This window comes from Cydia amplana, chromosome 18 (assembly GCF_948474715.1).
Source record: "Cydia amplana chromosome 18, ilCydAmpl1.1, whole genome shotgun sequence".
Taxonomy (NCBI): Eukaryota; Metazoa; Arthropoda; class Insecta; order Lepidoptera; family Tortricidae; genus Cydia; species Cydia amplana.
This window is the reverse complement of record NC_086086.1, coordinates 13077365-13100599: the sequence shown is the minus strand read 5'-3', so window position 1 is coordinate 13100599 and position 23235 is coordinate 13077365. Positions and strand designations below refer to the sequence as shown.

The 23235-nt window shown below is 37.3% G+C and overlaps 1 protein-coding gene and 1 non-coding gene across 3 annotated transcripts in view; one reads left to right on the top strand and one right to left on the bottom strand.

Annotated features, from left to right (window-relative positions):
- Positions 1-5454, top strand: part of LOC134656515 (solute carrier family 22 member 1-like) — a 57279-nt gene extending 51825 nt beyond the window's left edge. The window contains exons 5-6 of one of the 2 annotated variants that reach the window (XM_063512075.1): positions 4564-4742; positions 5278-5454. In XM_063512075.1, the coding sequence (XP_063368145.1) occupies positions 4564-4742; positions 5278-5442 (344 nt within the window). In that variant the 3' untranslated portion in view covers positions 5443-5454. Of the gene's footprint in view, positions 1-4549; positions 4743-5277 lie in introns of those variants that run through there. The other variant, XM_063512076.1, reaches the window with a different exon arrangement.
- A 698-nt stretch (positions 5455-6152) lies between these two features.
- Trnat-cgu (transfer RNA threonine (anticodon CGU)) lies at positions 6153-6224 on the bottom strand. The gene has a single exon. It is a non-coding gene; the product is annotated as a tRNA-Thr (tRNA).
- Positions 6225-23235: the final 17011 nt, after the last annotated feature.

Sequence of the window (23235 nt, the reverse complement as noted above, 5' to 3'; positions counted from 1 at the left end):
CTTTTGCCCAAGCTGAAACGAAGACCTTTTAACGCTCGCTCAACAATAGGTACCTACATACATACAATAGGTAATATTCATTTGTGAGCTACGGTTATGTACTGGAAATTAGATTTCCAAAGAAATATCTTCATTTGCAATGAAACTCGACGATCAACAGTTGGTCACTATGAACACGTGTCACTACATATAACATGACATAGGTACAAATCATGCGAATACAATGGTATTTGTTGATATGGTTGTGTGCAGAATGAGGTGATACTTTAAATTGCCGTTCATAAAATAACCGTAAACAACTTTTAAAGTACTTTGTTAAGGCTGATAGCTAGAGTGTAGCAGAACATTTATTAATTTTATTATGCTACTATTGCATAACATACCTTTAAGTTTTACAGGGTGATTCATTCGATAGAGTCATAATAAAAAAAATGTTTTTAGAGATTAGATTAGACATTGAAAAAACAATTTATTACATACATACATACCTACCTACATACATCTGAGACGAATGTAACAAGGCATCATACCCACCAAGCCGTTTGAACTATCGTCAAACCAAATAGGTATACTTCTTCGTCAGTTTGGGTAAATAAATATGAGAATGTTATGTGTCGTCGGCAACCAAAACTTTAGGTAAGTTTTTGTTGCCAATGATACACAACCAACTCATATGACGCCGGTTTAAGAGCTTAGATTTATAATAAAAAAACAAGGAACCCGATAAGATCAGTGTAAGACTGTTCAAATAACGATTAAATAAAATAGTTATAATTAATGTTGGTAATAAGTCACTTCAAGGAAAACACCTTGATAAAAAAAACGTCTTATTAAGTAGCGTACAAAAAAACAATGATTTACCTGCTGATGGTTTTTCTTATAGTTAAGTCCAATCAAGTTTTTTGCACTTCAAGAACGATCTGTATGAGGAAAACTATATTTAATACTAAATTGAAAAATAAAAGATTAAGATTTGGCTTCCAGTCGTTAGCTTATTTGTTTAATCGTTCGCCGTATAAAAAAAAATATAGCTATCCATGCCGTAATCGGCAACGGCGACCCTAGCTAATTACGAGCGTGAGCTCTGGGGCCCGTTTCTCAAAAGCTTGTAACTTGTAATACAAGCGGATGTCACTTTTTGACAGCGTTTGTTAGAATGGGAATTCCACTTGTATTACAAGTTACAAGCTTTTGAGAAACGGGCCCCTGATATGGCTGGCAAAGCCGAATTTACTTTTAAAAACTCTATCGCTGGTGGGGCAGTAAAGTTGACCAGAACTATTATAAGTGTAATTATAGGAGAGTTTCGGCCGGGATTTATAGTTCGTTTTTTTAGCATTAGAAAGAACTTGCAAGAAGGTAAGCGATCTTGACATGTCTTTTAATTGAAAAACGCTTTTTAAAAATCAAAAACTATTACTTATGAAAGCAGAAGAATATAAATGATATATTTGTTACATAATTGTTACATATTTGCCGTAACTTATTTTTAAAATGTGTTCTTCAATTAAAAGACACATCAACATTTACCTTATTTCTAATGCTAAAAAAAACGAACTATACGTATCTGACGTTTCGTGTCAAGGTCAAAGAAAAATAACGCAGGCAACGAACATTAAAATCCACTTTCATATATTCGAAGTAGCTATCAAATCCAAAGTTCATCAGAATTATATATCTCTAGTTGCATTGTAAATATTGTAGGTAATTACTGTAGGATATTAAAAATATTCCTTATAGTACAAGTATATTATTTAGGGTGTCACCATATTTATCGACGCTGAATTCTGAATCGGCTTAGGCTGATGTGAAAACGCATTATATCCATGGCAATGGCATAAGAGCGAGAAAACCGGTATTTGTTTCGCTTTGGCCCGACTAAGCCAGTCGACGTTGACCAGTATAGGAAAAATAAATAAGTCCCTCTTTCATGTAGCTATTAGAGCAATGTTCAAATAGGCATTTCATAAGTATTCAAAATTTGTGAAATGGGTCAAAAAGAATACTGTGTTCACGTCTTTCCTGTAGACATACACAAGAGTTAAGGGCTATAAAGGTTAATTTTCTTATTTAATCCTTATCCACGTGAATAGGTTCTCCTTTTATTTAGAGAACTATGATAAAATCATTACTTACATGCTCACAAGCTGTTAACTATTGCCCACAGGAGAGAAAACTAGTGTGTTCGCGCGAACTGTACATTTTTCTCTCCTGTGGGCAATAGTTAACAGCTTGTGGGCATGTAAGTAACGATTTTATCATAGTTCTCTAAATAAAAGGAGAACCTTTTCACGTGGATAAGGATTAAATAAGAAAATTAACCTTTATAGCCCTTAACTCTTGTGTATGTCTACAGGAAAGACGTGAACACAGTATTCTTTTTGACCCAAATGGCGTACGGTTTGCAAACTTATTCTTTGTAAACTATATAGACACCTTGAAGCTTATTTAACACATTCATTGCCACCCAGCCAAAGACATCCGCGCCAGGCCACAAAAATTTCGTCATATAAAGCTGTAGTACCACGATCCCGACTATCGTGGTTGTCCAGCCTGGGAACAAAATCATAAAATACCCGACAATCGGGTTTACGGCACTGAATGTGTTAAGTTTTTAACAATAACGTATAAAAGTTTGAATAGTAAATCGTCATCGGCTCAAGTCGATTCAGCATCGATAAGGTCAAAATGACACCTTTAATAAATAAATGGCAGTCACAAACACATACAGTGTGGATAATCATCGTTGTTTAGATTAGTTCAACCTCAAATAGATACATTGTAAAACCACAAGTAATACTGCAAACACATTAACGTAGATTATTTGTGTCAACACTAAACTTTATGATACTGAGTCTGATTGAGACTGTGTAGGATGATAAATTTATTGAAAAAGATGGCTATGTGTTCGCGGTAGATAATCATCCTTAACAATATTAGTATTTTCTATTCTATAAAGTTTAAGTACCTACGTAGGTACTCGTATCGATAATGTAATTTTATCAATAACGACAATAACATAACAAAAACAGCGAAGTGGGTGTCGCAGCATACTTTAAAAACTTATATATTTATGAAAAAATATATATACAAAATATATATATTTGAGCACTCTCACCTACCATATTTTGTGGCGCCTTTAAAATATTGGCTTTAAACTGCAGTATTTTACCCTATTATGAAACATGTAGTTACATTTGTCCTTTCGACAAAATAACCATAATTATGTTATTGGCATAGCAAATTGGGGCCAAATAGAAGGTTATGAAAAGCGTGGGAACATAATGAAAAAATCTGATGATTGACAATTATTTTGTATACTCCGGTCAAAGAGGAATGTTTTTGTATCAAATTATACTCAACAGTATTGTAGAATTTTTTTTTTTATAGGTGCAGAATTTAGACAATATTTATTATTTAAATATTACTAGGTAATATCTACACCTACAGCCAAAGCCTTATTACAAGTAAATTAGTTATTTCAAATAAAATACATCGATAACTTACTTATTTCTAAAGAATATGTTGATAACTTGATATTCTTGCGGAAAAGTAAAAAATATTACCTAGACCAAGATGTGTGATAGCAACCGTGATTGATAAAATTTAAGTTATGTTACTACCTGCTTAATTAATATACATATTGCACATAGAAACTCCCCGATGATAAGAAAGGAAAAGATAATTATACAATCGAAATCAATAAATACAATTATAATCCCATTTGCACATTAGTTTATTAATGCTATAAACTTAATGTAAGTACATATCTAATACACGGAAATTGATAATAAAACCTACTTATAAAGCTTAATAAAACAGAGTATAACGATAAAATATGAGTAATAAATATATTAAGTACCTTTTTTTTGACGGAGTGGGAATGCGTTTACGCACGCTGTGTGGGACTCGTCGCTCCTTATCCCTCTCTTAGCGAGAGGGGGGGAGAATTTGGCCCTACTCACTAAACCCACTCCGACGTTTCACCCTCTCTGCCGTTCGTGAGGGCGCACTGGCATCGATGACATTCCACCACGGCGCCCTCCGGCAGGCCCTGCTTATCGCTAGGGAAATATAAGAAGTACCAACAAATATTGTGACTATTAATGAGGTATGTACATACGTACAATCCCAAAAAAAATATATCTCTTTCCCATACACGGGATAATGATATCCCACACACTTGCGGAGGCGTACGTAACGTAAATAAAGCCAAAGCCTACATATATTATACCCTTCCGACAATTTAATGAAATATGTATAATAAGAGTCTACACTGAGCGGATACTGCCTCTAACCGTGTCATGGGACACGCGCAGAGACAGCACCCGATATGGTGAAACACTATTGAGAGTGGACTTAAAATAAATAAAATAATATTTTAAGTTTATCCTAGTGATACAACATTATATTTATATTTATATTTAAGCATTATTACACTTGTAGCCGTTTATGTCTATTAAGTGATTTTTATACTAGTAAATAATCGTTTATATCCATGAAAAATCGCCCGCAAGGCGCAAACCACATAACCTTAATTTCATAACAGATTCCGTTGTACAGCGGCCTGGTGGTCTACTGCGCTGTACCTGGTCGGCAAATGGAGCGTGACTCTTGCCTACAGCTCCGTGTATATCTACGTGTCTGAAGTCTTCCCGACGAACATGAGACAGACTTTGATCAGCATCTGTTCGACGGCTGGTAAAATTGGGTCTTTGGTCGCGCCGATGACGCCGCTGTTGGTAAGTTCTACACCATCATCAGTATCATCACTGTCCATATATAATACTTTACATTCGTGCCAAATCAAATTGTATTCAGCAGGACAGTTCGAGGCAAAAACCAATCTCTATTTCTTTCCTCCTCCGACTAGCCTAATAAGACCTGGATGATCATTGCAATTTCAAAAACCTATGGCCTTCTTTTCTGCGGCTGATGACTGTAGTAATAGTCGTTTTATTGGCTTGAATTGGTTCAACTCCCTCCAAGTTTTATTTATTTATCTTATGGCATTTATTTTACACTGTTCATACAAGTTTTAAATATCAGAGACAATTTTTTTGGAAAAATCCAAAATGGCGGTGGACACGGGCAAAGTCAAATTTCCATGTAGGTTAATCGAGCCCTACGGGCGAACTTGGCTGGGAGGCCGCAGGCCGACTACGCGACGGACCGTTAGGCCCGAAGCTTCACCCCGAATGCCCAAGCGTATCCCACGCCCAGTAATTCCCCCAACACTTTTATTGTTTTATAACTTCAAATTTGTGTTTTGTCTAGACCTTATACCACAAGTCCATGCCAACGGTCCTGTTCGGCGGCATGTGCATCGTCTCAGGGCTGCTGGTGCTGATACTACCAGAGACCAGGAACACGCGGCTCCCGGACACGATCGAGGAGGCAGAGGCGTTGTCCAAGAAACGGAACAAAGTTGACGAATCTTAACATAGGAAGCTGACTTAACCCATTAGCGCCCATTGTACCAACTTGGGTACACCTGGGTTACGGCGCATGGTTAGGATTTTCTACTGGAACTCTACTACTAATGTTGCTAATTAGAAAAATGGTGGGCTCCCAAAACTGGGTGTAGGCGCTAATGGGTTAAATGAGTGTTTGGTAATTGTTATATACATATTTCTACAAATTGTCAAGGATACCGTTGATCTAAATTTTTCAATATCCACCCGGACTGAATAATATGCTAAAATGTTAACTTTATTTTCAAATCGCTATCTATCGCTAGGCTCTAGCTATACTATAAGCCAGCCATCAAACCATTCGAAGAAAGCTGTTATTTTATATCCTATACTTTGTTATTTCAAATTACATTTGGCAGCTAAATTCAACATGCAATTTTGTATTTAGTATCCTTTTCATTTGAATCCAAAATTAAATTTTACATTGTGTGGAATCGTTTGGCAGTATTTTACTGCTTTTGGCAGATAGCCCATTCTCTAATGCTGTTAGTGTTTTCTATGTCTGATAACAGAATAGAATACAAATTACCTTACATTGCCCATGATTTATTCTAGAGTATAAGACTAATGGTGACTGTAGTGAGAATATTATGAAAGTATGACTTATTTATGAGTAATGACCAGGTTCTCTTATAAACTGAAATAGATATCATACACTAAAGAAAAAGTGACCACCGGTGGCCGAGGCGGGAATCGAACCCGCGCCTTCAGCTTACGCGGCTAACGTCCTGACCACCAGACCACCCGGCCACGGCGGTACTCGTCCCAAATTCTCTGGTGTATGCTATCTTTGAAAGCTAGGTTAAGTTTCCTTATTATATAAGATCACTTGCTTTTCCAATAGATCCAACATAGAAAAAAGGTACTTAGTAATGGATTAACTAATTTACAGTAAAAAAAAACAACGCAAACTTTGAAATTCGGTAACAACTACAATAGAAATAAAACAAGAAACGTCCAGTCAATTTGTGTAAATTTGCTATTACCTACTAGAAACAGTTTTCTAGAATCGTAAAATCTAAGAAGGTATTGAGAAGTTTTTTACAACTTGAACAGTTCGGCCGGCTGTATCTTCTTCACAATACACTATTAAAGCTACATTGTAAAGTGTCTTATTGTCTGACAATGTCGTATAAGCACCTGTCGTAAAACTAGCTTAGAAAGTTTCAAGTATTTTATAAACAACTAGCGACCCGCCCCGGCTTCGCACGGGCTAACAAATTATACATAAACCTTCCTCTTGAATCACTCTATCTATTAAAAAACCGCATCAAAATCCATAGCGTGGTTTTAAAGATCTAAGCATACCTACATAGGGACAGACAGCGGGAAGTGACTCTGTTTTATATACTACGTAGTGATAGTTTATTATAAAACCGTTATCAAATCTAAAAGTGTCTGCTTTATAGAATAAACGATTTTTTCAGTTTAAGTTTATTATCGTATATTACTGAAATATCTTTATTAGTTACTTTCGTTTTTGTACATGCTACCACGGCCATTAGGTACTATTTTAAAGCAGGAAATAAATTTGCGGTTTTGATGACTGTTTTTTTGTTTATTGTATGTCATATGTGACCGGTCTGGCCTAGTGGGTAGTGACCCTGCCTGTGAAGCCACGATCCTGGGTTCAAATCCCAGTAAGGGCATATATTTGTGTGATGAGCACAGATATTTGTTCCTGAGTCATGGTTGTTTTCTATGTATTTAAGTATTTGTATATTATATCTATCGTTGTCTGAGTACCCACAACACAAGCCTTCTTGAGCTTACCGTGGGGCTTAGTCAATTTGTGTAAAAATGTCCTATACTATTTATTTATTTATTTTATTTATTTATATGTTGTTTAAAACGTACGAATGTACTTAGTATCAACTTAAACAAATTACCTACTTAAACTTAACTGATAAGAATTTATAATTTACCGTCTATTGCTACTTGGCAAAACTCGAATACCTTTGATTATAAATTATAACTTACAGAATATGTAAGTGATTTTGATTTCAATTGTCATTTTTCTATTTATTATCTATGACGTTTATGTAATTACTTATACGCAAAAGTAATCTGTTGACAACCACTTTATTGTGGAAATAAAAAAAACATAATTGGGTACTTTCCTCTACTGAAAATAAATTATTTCATGCCGTTCACAAAATAAAGCACCAGATAATTATTAGAAATACATAGATTTTTAAATCCATTTTTTATTTAATAAATCTGATTGAAATATAAAAAGTAGGTGAGTTGACCGTGACGTCACTACACACGTTTTCATATAAATCCATATTAGCAAATCGTTTTGACAGTTTTAAAAAAGAAGCTGATTTGATTAGTAAGAAAGTAGCCAATTGTAAGAATGATTACAATACATCTTCAATAATTATGGTTTTTTTTTTTCAAATATTCATGAAAGTTTAATAAAACCCCCAAGGTATATAACAAAAATACATTATTTAATGGCATGCTAGTTAAATTATATTTCATTATTTTAATGAGAATAGTATGTCAATTTTATGGATAAATGTGACAATTATACTTAAAAACTACGTTATAGTATCGTTATGCGATTGACAGTATTTTAGTTTTGTAAATGCAGGTTTTGTGTAAAAATTTAGAAGTAAGATTTTGGGACCAATAACAAGTCAACGCTATAAATGCATTTTTTTTAAATAAAACATATTACAATGTTTATTAACTTATGTAATGTCAGTACAAAAGAACGCATTATGGAAACTCACAATTTTTACAATAAACTTTTATAAATACTATGTGTTTATTTTAACAGTCAATTTATTAGTGAACTTTCTGTTTCCTTGACAAAATCATTGACTTACTTCGTAAAGACGGGCCGAGAATGAAGTGCTTCTAGTTTATATTGTTCTGATTGTAACATTTAATTACCTTTACATTGATATATCTAATATTTACATATTTTTTTAAAGATTTTTGAAAAAAGTTGAAAATAGATGTTTAAAGGCCATTATGCTTGTTTCCAGAGTCATTATCGCCTTTAAAAGCGTTGTCATCCCCAAGGAATATGCAACATGTTAGGTAAATAGTAATGTTAGCGCTAAATTGGCCATTTTATTTAAAGTTGTCCCTTAAACCTTTTTTTTTTTAATTGTGAATTTCTATGTTATTTCTACTCAGAATCACGAACTCTTTCTATCCTAATAGGTGAAAAAAGTGTCCCAAGGTTTTTTTCCCATTCCGTTACCATTTTTCATAGACTTAGTATATCGGTTTCGGAATGGAAAGATAGAAAAATGTATGGAAATCTTGGGACACTTTTTTTCTCCTATTAGGATCAAAAGAGCTCATGATTCTGAGTAGAAATAACATCAAAATATCCCAATTTTGAAAAAAAAAAGTGTAGGGGACAACTTTAAATAAAATGGCCCAAATTAATTAATGTAAAGTGCTTATCGCTTTTTTATAAATGTGCTAGAGAGTTGTGGTAAATTTTTGACCCAAGAACATAACACTTTTTGTAGACATAAAAATATATCAATGTATAGATATTTCAATTAAGCAATGAGTTAGAATCACTTAAGTCTTGACATTATTCCGATTTTGGTCACACTTGATATTTGAGTTAGTATTTTACAGTCAATTTTGTACACTATAAATATGTGAGCACTTTACAAATCACTTTTAATGTTTGTAATCATCTTAGTAATCACTTGAGTGGCGCCTGGCGTCCGTATTTCGTTGGGTGGAATATGTTAAGATTGCTGATCACTTCTAGATGAGATAAATAAATTATGGAGTCTAGGTGGAAGATCTATGTAACTCAACAAAGGATTTATCCTCAACGTTCTTCGGCCGACTATAAATGGTTTAAGAGACAGAAAACTCCCCCACAAAAACTGGAAACAACGCGGCAACTTTGAGAAAAAATAAATAAAGTCCTACAGAGTTGAACGCTCAGTCTTACGTTGCAGCCAGAGACGAGTTGAAAAGACTGCTGATTTTCTTGCAAAGTTAGTTTTTTGAGAATGATGAAATCGTAACACTACATGTACCTACGCTGATTGGTAAGTAAACTACATAGGTACAGTCGCCATCAGATGTATCAGAGCGGCCGAGGTGCTCAAAAATATCTAAACACGCACTCTAACGCCTTGAGGCGTGTTCAGATATTTGTGACCACCTTGACCGCTCTCATATATCTGATGGCGACTGTACTTCTTCTTCGGTGTTCACGGTACGGATAAATAGGGTTGCCTACGGATGCCTCTTAGTCTACTAAGAGGCAACCCTATTTATCTCATCAGGTAGCAAGATTCAGCATAAAGCCTGGCAAGATTCTGTTTGGGCCTGAGCGCCTGCCGTGAACACCGAAGTACACAAACTGCGGGCATTTTTCTCTGTCACTCTTAATTGGAGTAAAAAAGAGATACCCACAATTTGCTAACTTCCGTGTTCGCAGTAGGCCCTCTGAGATTTTCAATTGTAGAACCTTCACTCAGCCTTCTGGGAGCATTCGGAATACAATCTGAAGTCATATAATAGATGGGTATGTAGATAATGGCTCTATTTTTCTTCGTCTCTGTCGTTTCGCTCTTGATAGAGCGGTCGTGTGGTCACGTTGAGGCGTGCGCATCAGTAGTTAGAGGCGGACACAGCTCTTCGCATTCGCACGATCTCCCGCCATCTCTCCCTGTTGGCAGACTGTCTGGTACAGTGAGACACGCGGTTTCCAATTGCGGATATTATTTGGTCAGTCCATCAGCGCATAGGTGACCTGCCGCACGATCTGGTTCCCGCCACTCTTGTACGACCAGCCTTTCTTGTATCACTTGTATGGCTATATTAGCAGTGTTTATTTCTACTCGTCTCTGATACAACTATCAGCTAGATAGGCGTTGCTGGGAGATAGTTCAGGACGAGGAAACACACTTTACCCGAGGAAAGTTCCCGGAAATTTTTGTTGTCTTAGACCGTTTGTTTTCTGGTCTTGGCTAGCAAGAAACTTTGATAGCTACTTATAGCTATTAAGTGGAGTCCAGACGAGGCAATTTTTCGCCAATCTGATGAAATTGTCCGATCGAATCAGGCCGTGCGGACGCAAACGCCAATTTGATTCCCCGATAAAATCAGCAGGTGCGGCCACAAAAATGCCAATTTTCGTAGTTAGTATCTATGGAATGCAAATTGGTGATTAAATTTGTGTACGTGTGGAGGCTAGATGAGATTGGCGCCAATTATTTTCCTGAACAAATCGGTCGATTTGCCCAGCTCGTCTGGACTCTTATACATCTACAGCTCAAAAACTAAGTACCTATATAAATACGACGACAAATAAGGTCTATATATATGCGATAATGATACATAGACGACGTCTATATGTCGGCGTCCGATCGTAAAATCAGGCAGATCATGAAATTCCTAGGCAGATCATGAAATTCCTAGGCATATCGTGAAGCGTGAAAATCATTGTCTCCTTTCCTAGGTTTGCAAATCACGGGGATCTTTCTCTAATTACGCCTTAATTGGAGTAAACGAGTCAGATGCCCGCAAATTCTGAACTTCGGTGTCCGCGGTAGACCCTGCATGACTTCGTGAATCGTGAATAATTATTCAAGGGCGGCATATTAGCAAAGCACGTTGATTTATGGGCATTTTCACTTAAAAGTGTATCATTTACTTTTTTCCAAAATCCATAAAATTTTGAGTTATTTCTCATCACGAAGACTATCGATTTAAATTACAGTTTTGTAACGCATTTTCACAGACACTTTGTATGGTACAAAACTGACACCCCAAAATTTTTATGAAAAACTGGGGACACTTTTTTTCTTTGTCTCATTCAATAGTACTCGTGATTCTGAGTCTAAATAACCCAAAAGTTGATGGTTTTTCGAAAAAAAGTAAAGAAAGTAAAGAAAACCTCATTACGCTCTACTATTGATGTCAGCATCACTGTACCCAGCGCAAACGGAGACTGCATACATCCACTGCTATCATGCACTCTTAAGATTGTATGTTGAGGCTATCAGGCTGAGTGACGTTATAGAGCAATCTTTAACCGCTGGCTCCAATCACACAAAGAGCCTTTATGCACCAGTGTCAACTTATAGTGATGGGACGTTGTCGACATCGTATTTAAAAGAAAAGTCTCCAATCTTAAACATTTTCAATCATAGGCACCCGACACTTCGTTTTCTATAGAATCACGTGATCAGTGATCATCGGTCACCTGAAAATGAAGCGTCGGTTGCCTCGACCCGGACCCAGGCCGTTCTAGCGTGAGTCGTCCTTAATTAAGCCCTCCCAGGCGTACTACAATCCTTTATTTGATAAACATCGCTATATCAGGCGGTCTAGCATGCTTGAAGTCGCGCGCGAGAACGCAACTCATGCTAGACCGCCAGGGGTGGTTTGCCGATATAAATCACAAGCAAAAAGCAGACGCCAGTATCACCAATTATCGGTAAAAGATGAGACAAATTTACTGTTGTTTTCTGTATATATGTGTACTTCGAATTGCCCAGTGAGCAAAATTTATGTATATTAGTCGTAAGTATTTGAACTTACCCACTACCCAGTAAGCAATTTGATTTCACTTCACCTTTTCGTTCAAAATGTATCAATAGTAATAGCGATATCGATATCATTAGGTGCCTCACTACGCCACGTTTTAGAGAAGTGCAATATTTCGGGCGCTCACGACGGACAAAGAGGTCGGCTCCGCGATATCTCCGCGAGGATGCGGGAACTTCGGATACGATGCACAGGGAATGACAAACATGTCCTGAAACATGGATTTTAAGGAATTGCTGGATTTAAATTATTTAATCGTAGCTCCCTTTTTCAATCACCAGGCGCCCACGTGTAAAAGGCAGAGGCTCTATGTAGATAGGTAGGCAAGTTTCCTCGTGATGTTTTCCTTGAAACTTGTAACGGGGAAAAATATAAATTAAATGATAATTATCGGTATTATCGCGCGAAAATTCTGAGGAGCTCCTTGGGGGTTGTGAACAAATCAAGCGAGGTGATATCGGCTACTTTTTTACCCCGCAGAAAAATAGAAAAATACATGTGAGGTCTCCTTGTATCTCCCCCCCCCCCCCCCCCCAACGTGATTTGTCGTAATTTTGTCGTGACGTGAGCACGACCTCGTTTGGAAGCTACATAGAGGTTTCGGAGACGGCTGCTTCCAGTTACAGAGGTAAAAGTAATGAATTTTTGAAAAAATGGATTCCGCTTATAGAGGTCCCAAAATTCCACTTATAGAGGTAATTCGTTGCCAAGGGACTGGAACCGAGAACTTGGGTCCACTTAAAGAGGTTTTCCACTAACCCAGGTTCCACTTATCCAGTTTCCACTGTATTAGCATTCGGATGTCAACTGCAGCTGCATTAGTGTAGCAGTGTCGTTGTTGCCAAGATCAAGAAATTGTACAGTAACAGTACTCGCGTCAGCACTATAGCAGTAACGTTTTTCTCTATTTAAATAAAATCTGAAATTAGAACTCGTAGATTAGTAGTACCTTCTTACCTCCGCGACACTAAAAGTTCGCAGGGGCCGGTTTCACACTCCAAAAAACATTGCGGTTGCCAACTGAGCAAGACTGCTCAAAGGAGTAATCACAGAGCCGGGGATTAAACCTACACTTGTGGTCAAATATGTGGGTGTTTGGGCTAAATATACCTTCAGGCATATTTGAATGAGATGTTTTCGATTTGAGGTGCGCTGGTGGCCTAGCGGTAAGAGCGTGCGACTTGCAATCCGGAGGTCGCGGGTTCGAACCCCGGCTCGTACCAATGAGTTTTTCGGAACTTATTTACGAAATATCATTTGATATTTACCAGTCGCTTTTCGCTGAAGGAAAACATCGTGAGGAAACCGGACTAATCCCAATACGGGCCTAGTTTACCCTCTGGGTTGGAAGGTCAGATGGCAGTCGCTTTCGTAAAACTAGTGCCCACGCCAATTACTGGGATTAGTTGCCAAGCGGACCCCAGGCTCCCATGAGCCGTGGCAAAATGCCGGGACAACGCGAGGAAGATGATGATGTTTTCGATTTGAGGTTATTACATTTTTAAACTAAGATATTATGGAAAATTTTATAAAGTGAATTATCTGAAAAACATACCTACTTATTGGATAAAACAAGTCCACAACTGCTCTTAAGCCCCATTTTGACGGTTCAGGAACTTGAATGCAAATTTTCAATACATTGCTGTCTACAGAGTAGGTATCTACAAAAATTCAGTCGATCAATCAAATACCGCAATAAGTATGTTTAAGACCTAGGTATAATAGTTTCCTATACGTACTTATGTAAATTATTTACTAATAAACTGAACACTATGAAATGATATCTGCAGTAAAAGAATGAGTAAAAATATTCTGACAAACTGACTTTCACAGCATAAAAAAGCGGCGAATTTAATCTTTTTTATGTTGGCAAACATTTTTTTATTTGCCGCCTTTTTTTCTGACTAACGGAAATGGCTTGCCAAACTATAGTTGTTGACGCTTTAAAAACATTGTTGTCATTGTTGTTGGCAGTCAAAACTCAAAATGCGTTCAATGCGACGGAATCTCACGTTTATTTATTTTATTATAGTTATTTATTACACAAAAGTTACAACTTTTTTGTTAAGGACAAAGCTCCACAAAACTACATGTGTTTGACTGTGGAGTCTCACGTACGTACAAGAGTAATTTCGAGTCCTGGCCGAAAATTATGCTAATTCTATTTCTTAATTGAGAAAAATTAATCCTCAGGGTAACACGGGTAGCTTCAGGAATTAGGCACGCGTACATACATGAGACAGCACTTTCCCTCGTACCCATGTGCCTAATACGTAAGTGCTCCTAATTCTCTTACCTATGTAGTCGTGTGTCTGTCTAACTACATATACATAAAAACGCCAAATACGGTATTTCGTGAACAAAAGATCCTTGGCAGGATTGGTCCTTATGAGAGAAGTATACCACGTACCTACTCATACATACAAAAACAGAAAATGCTTTTCCATTTCTAAATATTTTCCATTCTCCATGACTTTTTAGTACCTACGTTATTGGCACAATGAAAAACTAGATTTATAGGTTCTCCTTTTTTCAAAATTTGCAATAAAAACAACGAAACATATAAACCTAGAAGATTTTATGCTGAAGCGATCGAGATCAAAATGTGATTTGTTAAGAGCCCGTCAACGTGCACACTAGCGCCACTGCTTCGCCTTTTCATACAAACGTAGTCCTCATTTTCCTCTCTGGATATTAACATTATGTATTGAAAATATTTTGACACAATTTACCCCACAGCTATGATACGTTGGATTTTTATCGAATTTTTAAACATTATATAAAAGTTACAAGGATTTAAATATTTATATGAAATTTGTTTTGAAACTTCTACAGTTGACTGTACCTAAGGAAACGTGACAGGTACCTAGTCTCAGTTTGATCTGGGGTTTACCGCAAAGCCAATTTTATAAATTTTATTGATAACCGCATATTTTTCCTGTGAAAATTATCACCTTTTTATGTTGATACATCATAGGTAGTGAAGGATTTAAATTGGTTAGGTATGTACCTACTTGTGTCAGTTATTTAAATTTTATATTTACCTATTTTAAACGTCATAGGTACTTCTACGAAAGCGTGACGTATAAATGACACTTGCACTGTGTATGCTATCAAAATCGTTGCAGACTTATCTTGGTCTAACTCTACTTGTAAATTTGTTTACCATACGTCGATGCAACTTCTCACATATCGAACAGATCGTGTTGGGAACAGATTTCGAGACTTTCCTCTCGTAGTTTTGAGCGCATACGTTTGGAGCCACTTTGTGGATAACAATCCTTCTGAGTCAAAAAGTTTCAATCCCACAAAGAGGTTTGCGAAATCAGAGCGGGGCGATGTATCGATAGTTTTTGTCGATAATTCTTGTAATCAATTCTATACCTAACTATAACATATTATATCAAATCATTAAAAATCCCCATGATTAACTACTATACGTATTAGTTTTGGGAAAGTTTATGTGAAAGACAAAATAGAAAAACATTTAGGAAATTATTTAAAAAGTTTTTGGAAATAAGAAGTTTCAACAAAACACAACACAAGCCTTCTTGAGATGACTGTGGGGCTTAATGGGGAGATGCTCATGCCGCTCCTGGTAGTCAATGTCTTCACCTTCACCTTTTCACTGCAAAGGATGTTGCGACAGTGATTAAGAACATGACCAGAGGTAAATCACCGGGGCATGACGGCTTGAGCATTGAGCACCTTCAACATGCGGGGATTCATCTGCCAAGGGTATTAGCGCTGCTGTTCAACATTTGCCTGAGACATGCATATCTGCCTGGGGACCTCATGCGCACAATAGTCGTCCCACTTATAAAGAACAAGACGGGAGATCAGTCTGACAGAAGCAACTACAGACCTATATCGTTAGCCACCATTGTTGCCAAAGTACTGGACGGCTTGCTTGATGGTTTTTTAACTAAGCACCTGAAGCTCCACGATGCGCAGTTCGGTTTCAAACCTGGGCTGTCGACAGAAACAGCGGTGTTGTGCCTCAAGCGCGTCGTTCGGTACTACACGGATAGAAAAACACCGGTCTATGCGTGTTTCTTAGATCTAACGAAGGCTTTCGATATGGTCTCGTATGACGTGTTGTGGAACAAGTTGTGTTGTGAGACAGATCTGCCGTCTGAAATAATACATCTTTTTAAGTATTGGTATGCCAACCAAACAAACTGTGTTAGGTGGGCAGGCAAATTTTCTGACGCATATAGGTTGAATTGCGGTGTTCGACAGGGGGGGCTAACGTCGCCGAAGCTATTCAACCTATATGTGAACGGATTGATCGGTGAACTCAGCAATGCCAAGGTCGGATGTTCAATCGATGGCGTAAGCATCAATAACATCAGCTATGCTGATGACATGGTGTTGCTGAGTCCATCGATTAGTGCACTTAGAAAGCTGCTTGGGATATGTGAGAGGTACGCAGTTGCACATGGGCTCAAGTACAACATAAACAAGAGTGAGCTCCTTGTTTTTAAGCCGCGTAGTGGTACTGTTGGGACGGTGCCCCCCGTCTATTTGTACGGCAGTGAACTCAAACAAGTGTCAGAGTTCAAATACTTGGGCCACTGGGTGACTGCGGACCTCTCAGATGGCATGGACATGGAAAGGGAGAGACGCTCCATGGCTGTGCGTTGTAATATGCTTGCCCGCAGGTTTGCACGGTGTACAAAGGAAGTCAAAATAACATTGTTTAAAGCCTACTGCCAGAGCTTCTACACCTGCAGCCTGTGGGTAAGTTACACGCAGAGTACTCTCAATACCTTGAGAGTACAATATAACAATGCTTTTCGGATACTGTTGGGTCTGCCGCGCTTCTGCAGTGCATCAGGTATGTTCGCGGAGCATCGAACCGACGGTTTTCACGCTATAATGCGTAAGCGTACTGCCTCACTGATGCGGCGGCTGCGCGGGAGCTCCAACAGTTTGCTACGTGTGGTGGCCGAGAGGCTAGACTGCCCGTTCCAACACCACTGGATGCTGATGCACGTACAGCGGTAGTGTTTGGAATGTGGCAGTCTTTGCTATATTAAATAAGATATTTTTGTGTAATGATTATTATTATTTCTAATTTAATGTGTACTTACTAACATTAGCATATTAAGATTAATTTATATTGTATTACTAACAAATGATATGGGCTTGTACTTGTACTTATGTCTGAAATAAATGATTGAATTGAATTGAATTGAATTAATTCATTATTTATTTGCACGTACGTACTCTATACCTACCTACCTTTAATTTCATAATAGTTTATTTAATATTTTCAATAATACTTTAGGTACATGCGTTATATCTATTATAATATATCTGTGATGATTTCTAAATTAATTTTATCTAATAATATTTATAATTAATAATTATATGAAAATACGACCGTCCGACCGCTGACACCGTCTCTGCTCTGTTCAAGCCGGTGTAAAGTTAGACGGACTTTAACATAATATTAGGTAGCTATGTATAATCACAGAATAAATAATAGTACTAGATACAGAAGATTCCCCCTCTAACAAAACACGTCTAGTACGACAGATAAGACCCCTATTAGGTGGCGCAAGCGTCCCTTCCGTAGCGGTGCGCGGCTAGATACCAAAATTGGTGTGAGCCAGTAAGCCATCGATAAATTGCACATCACTAGCGCATATAAACCAATATCGGATATCGCAGTAAGTTCACGGAGTGGCGCAACACGGGAACAGTGCAACGGAAACACAATACTGTTGAGTATTTATAAAAAATCACTGCTTTATATTTTGTAAAAGTTGCAACTGCAATTCTTAATGGCATCCGAGATTATTGAAGTGCATTAGTCATAATGAACGGACTTAAGGGTGTATTCAGAAAAGGCAAATATGATACCAACTTGATTTCAATATAAGTGTTTTGCATATTGCAGGAGCATATCCATCAATATCCATAGAGATCCATGGATAAAACAACGAAACGAAAAAGTATCTGCAACCCCTTAATAGTTTTAAAAATAAGGATTTATCTTAAGACGAAACAGGAGCTGAGATTTAAATATTTTAGGTAAATATACCCGTCTCGCTAACGGAAGCGGCTCCTAAAACTAGTGCGATATAAGGACAAGGCGAAAAATCCTGCGTGAAAATCTCAAAAATCGAGGTTTCGTACTCGACTGTTTCCTCCTCCAAAACTTAACCAATCGTAACCAAATTTGGAAATCTAAATGATTATGTAATTATCTGTGTCGGACCGTTGTGCTTTTTTGGCTAATTGATATCGGTTTTGAATACCACACCTCTCATTGCGGCATAGTCAATTAGGCCATTTTTGAAGGGCTCTAGCGCCTTAAAAAACAAAAATATTTAAAAAAGCAAAACGGTCCGACACAGATATTGACAATATTAATCTGTGTTGAAAAAATCATCGCTCTAGCTTAAAAACCCACGGAGGAAACAGTCGAGTACGTTTGTATGGAGAAATGACCACTCCTGTTGGCTCTTAATATTTCTACCTAATTCTGGATATGTGTATGGACCCCGGACCACTAAAATGGCTATTTTTCCGATTTTAAATGGTCTAAGGCTCATCTACTTTTTAGGTAGGTATATACTTATGTATTAGCATCGGAGCATTAGGTAGGTCAAGATGCCAGATTATACCAGAAGTAAGTAGGTACTTGTATAAATAATGTAAGAGCAATGGTGCATTCTATTGCAATTGGCTGCTATTTCTATTCATCGGGCATTTCGTTGCGTCTTGCGGTCTAACGTAATCTTATTCAGAACATGTCTTAAGAACAGATATATTGTAATTCTATTGTATGTTACCAGGAAAATCGGACATATAGCATATTTTATAGACTTTAAAAAGCGATCTGTGTGATGATACATATGTGAATGATGCTGTATTACTGTAACATTAATGACAATATTATAAAATAGCCTTACAAATAAGAGTTGAAAAAACAACATTTATTGCAAAAACTTTAATATAAATACAAACTAAAAATATAAAAAATCTGGGGGCACGGTAGTGCCCCCGCCAAGACGAGCAAAGCGAAGCGCAAGGGCACTACCTACCTTTTCTCGAAGCGCTTCGTCGTTTTTTTGAACCCTCATAACTTTGGTTTGGATTATACCAGATAAACAAAATTCTCGCGATATGATGTCAATAGTGGACTTATTAAACATAAAAAATTTCAATTGCATAGCTCTTATACTTAAGATTTTATTCATATCTAAAAAACCCCAATTTCGTCACTGACTCACTCACTGTTGATCATCAAAACCTCTAGGGTACTTCCTGAAGTCCTAGGAAGCTGAAATTTGGTATGTAAGATATTATTAGTACACAAACTACAAAATAATTCAAAAACTTGAAATTTTTTGCCCCTAAGGGGGGGAAAATGGGGGTGGAATTTTGTATGGGAAATCAATAACCGCTGAACCGATTTAGTTGAAATTTGGTATGTAGATAGTTTTTGTAATGGGGAATGGCATTGAATAGTTTTCAACCCCAAAATCACCCCGTAAGGGTGAAAAGGGGGTGGAAAAGGGCGTTAGGGGAAAAGGAGGGTTGAAGTTTGTATGGGGAATCAGTAAAAAGCAGATTGTATAAAAGATGCCCCGAGGTACGTATTTCAGGATTTTTAATAGTACTTTAAATCACACGCGCAACCCTTTAAATTAGGGGATGGAAGCAACTTACAAAAAGAAGTGAAATCCCACCAAAAACATTTTCATGTAAAATGTTGCCAAGACGAAACCATAAGGCTCGCACTGACAAAAAGTTATCAGATCTCTTGTAGAGCCAAGCTTCTAACTCTACAAGCCCTAACTTCACAAACTCTACACCTTAGTCAAAATATGTGGCTTGGCCGTTTCGTTACTCCAAGAACTATTGTATTATAAAAAATAATGAATAGTAAATACACACACACCTTACGTCCATGTGACAGTAGCTTTGGTTTCGTCTTGGCAACATTTTACATGAAAATGTTTTTGGTGTGATAACTACTTACTAAAACCCGTCCCGGGCTGTCCCTGATGCAAAGGTGCCCATCACGCTCGCTGCGTTGCCGCGTTGTATTGCGATGGACAGCCTTTGCATCAGGAAAAACTCGGAGCGGGGGTCAAGGCCCCTTACAAATAGGTTAGATATACTTACTCGTATTTTTTACACCACATATTTAAAATTAAGTAGCAAATTTTGGATTTTTATTTAAAGGTAGGTTAGGCTGGGCCTTAGGAGGATAGGGTAAGTTTGTCGATTCAGAAATCATGGACAAATACGTAATGGATAATAAAGAGGACAATACCTATATAGGTAGCATATTCATTCGTGATTTAGTTTACTATTTACTAAAATGGTTCCCTATACGTTTTGCACTTGATAGACGTTTAATTGACGACATTTACGAATGAATTCCATTCATAAGTAAACTGTTGTTCCCTGCACTTTACTTACTGCTGTGGCGCAGCGACCCGAAGTGGATCTTAGCCCCCGAATATCAAATATCAACATTTATTCAGCAAATAGGCCACAAGGGCACTTTTAGACGTCAATATGGAATTTACATACAGCAAAAAAAAACACATCAACAATTATAAAATACAACTAAGCCGTAAATATCAAATCAAACTAACATAGAGATGTATATAAAGTCTCTAAATGTCGAATTACAAAAAACGCAATAACAATAGTATTAAAAAAAACAAAGATACAAAAACTATAATCTAAAATTATTTAGAGATGTAAATGTCTCTAAGTGTCATCATTTCTAAAAGATTACAATATATAGTAGTTAATCAAATTATCCTTAGAGATGTATAGGGTCTCCAGGAGTCAAAATCCTGTATACCTAATTAAAACATTCATTAAATTAAAGAAAATGATAGTAAAAATAAAATAGCATACGAGAACCGAATGAGGTGTGTCCATGTAAGACCACCATGGAAGACCGCCATGCTTAAATTCTCTGGCCAAAACCCTTTCTGTCCTTGCACTTTCAGAAACAACATAAATATAACAAGTAGGTACTTAAACCATTTTCTACTTTTCATCTTCGTCTTGGAGCCGTTTTTCAATCTCTCCCAAATTGCAATATCTAGGATATTTTTCTTGCATCGAGCTGGCTTCTATGAACTTCAGCCAAATTGCGATCCAATGGCATTAGAAGCACATTTCCGTAACGCGGATCCGATAGTTTGATATCGGCTGATGTGGGAAAGATGAGGCTGGTTACATAATTTAAAGGCGGATAGGAAAGTTTATAAATCTTTTAACTTTTCAGTTTTGAATTGAATTTTAATGTGTTCGAGTAAAATATCTGCTTTTAAACAAGCGCAAGGTTTTAGCGTCTTAAGGTGCAACAAATACTAGGAAAACAATACAAATAAATGATAAAAAGGTGTCTAAGGTTCTGTTAAGGTCAAGTGAGGTAAATGCAACTATGGGGTTATTGCGTCTCTCCGTTATTTCTCCAATACGATTGGTCGAAACGCCCAATCGTATTGGAGAATGCAACGTTTCATTTCCAAGTAAGTAGCTTGGCTTTATTACTAGTATAGTAGAGGGCGTTTCGACCAATCGTATTCGAGAAAGAACGGAGAGACGCAATAATCCCATTGCATTTACCTTACTTGACTTTACCTATTTTTTTCCTCTTTTTGGGCATTCCATAAAAGTGACGAGTGACGTACGTGACGTTATTTTTTAACCCTTTTCATTAAGCCAAGTAGCCGATAGCTGGTCATGATGACGTTTGATAACTTAGATTTGAATGCGACGATATTAAAGGTCTGCAGGTATAAGTAGCAGCAGGTAAGTTATAAGTAGATCCTATTAAGCGTAAAGTCTCTGACAAAGTATTTTTGTGGAATTCCCCGTTTTTATATTATTATTTTTATAAGTTATAGCCTATAATATATTGTGTCCCACTGTGCTAGGCCTCCGTCAGATGCAGACCGTAAGCCCACCACGCTGGTCCGCTGGTGGTGGTGCTGGTTGGTGGGTCGTCAGAGCCTCGTTCGACGTTCAACAGGGTATGCAGGCAGGGTATACCACGAGCAGGAGAGGTTGACTTGGGGCCCGAGTGGTGTTGGGTCCCCAATAAACAATAATGATAATGTAGTGGACAGTACGACGTTTATTCGTAAACGTGGAATTTGTGAATATGGATTTTCTACTATTCATTATTACGTCAGAAATCGTAACGTATCATTCTGCGGTCAAACCTATACTATTCCCTATTACTATTTACACATCGAATTTAAACTGTTGTGAGACATATGTACTAACATTGAATAATTTACAACATGTCCGCGCGAGTGACTCTAAACCGTAAAATTATTTAAACTATTTACACATACCTATTGGATTATTGGATTTAACCTATAAATTCAAATTTACATCAAATTTACTGACCCTTCAACCCCGCGTTACGAACGTCGGTGTTATTCCGCTACTGCGTATAGTAAATCACATTGGCACTAAACAAGCGAAGCGTTAGATCGCGTAAGGGAACGCGAATATAGGAATTCGCAATTAAACTGTAGCTGTCCGGGCAGCAGGCATACAAGATTTAGTGGCGATGGCTGACAAGGGGTCATTTCAAATGCTTGCCGAGCTATGGTGACTCGCTGCTGAACAACCACAGATAAATAAATAACCTTAGAGTATTTACTCACTCCATATAAAATAAAAACCCACTTACTCGTATAATAACTGTTAAACAAGCTGCGTGTAAACTTATTTGTCATTATTTTACATCGAAGTCACAATGGTCATACCATAAGCGCCTGCAGAGAACATCCGGAAATACCAAAGCATTTTTTCCCAAGCTTAAAACGAGACCTTCGCTAACGTTCGGTCAATTAAGTGTATTAGATATAAGGATATCCAGTTGTTGGTGAGTCGTGGCCCTCGTCAGCAATGAAGATAACACGAGCAGACTGTGTATTTCGTAAAGCCATTGGACACCCCTAAGCTATGGCGAAAGGGTAAATTAATTCTCTATCTAAACCATCTGCCTCATACAGACAAAATGTGGGTAGTTTGAAAAATTTTGTTGTGTGCTTGCCTATTGATTGTTTATTAACCGAGCGTTAGCGAAGGTCTCCGTTTCAAGTTGAGCAAAAATGCTTTCGTACGTGCGGATGTTCTCCTCTACAGGTTCGAAATTTACATATTATATTTTTTGTCGTTTCGTTTTTTGCAAAATGTTCATATACCT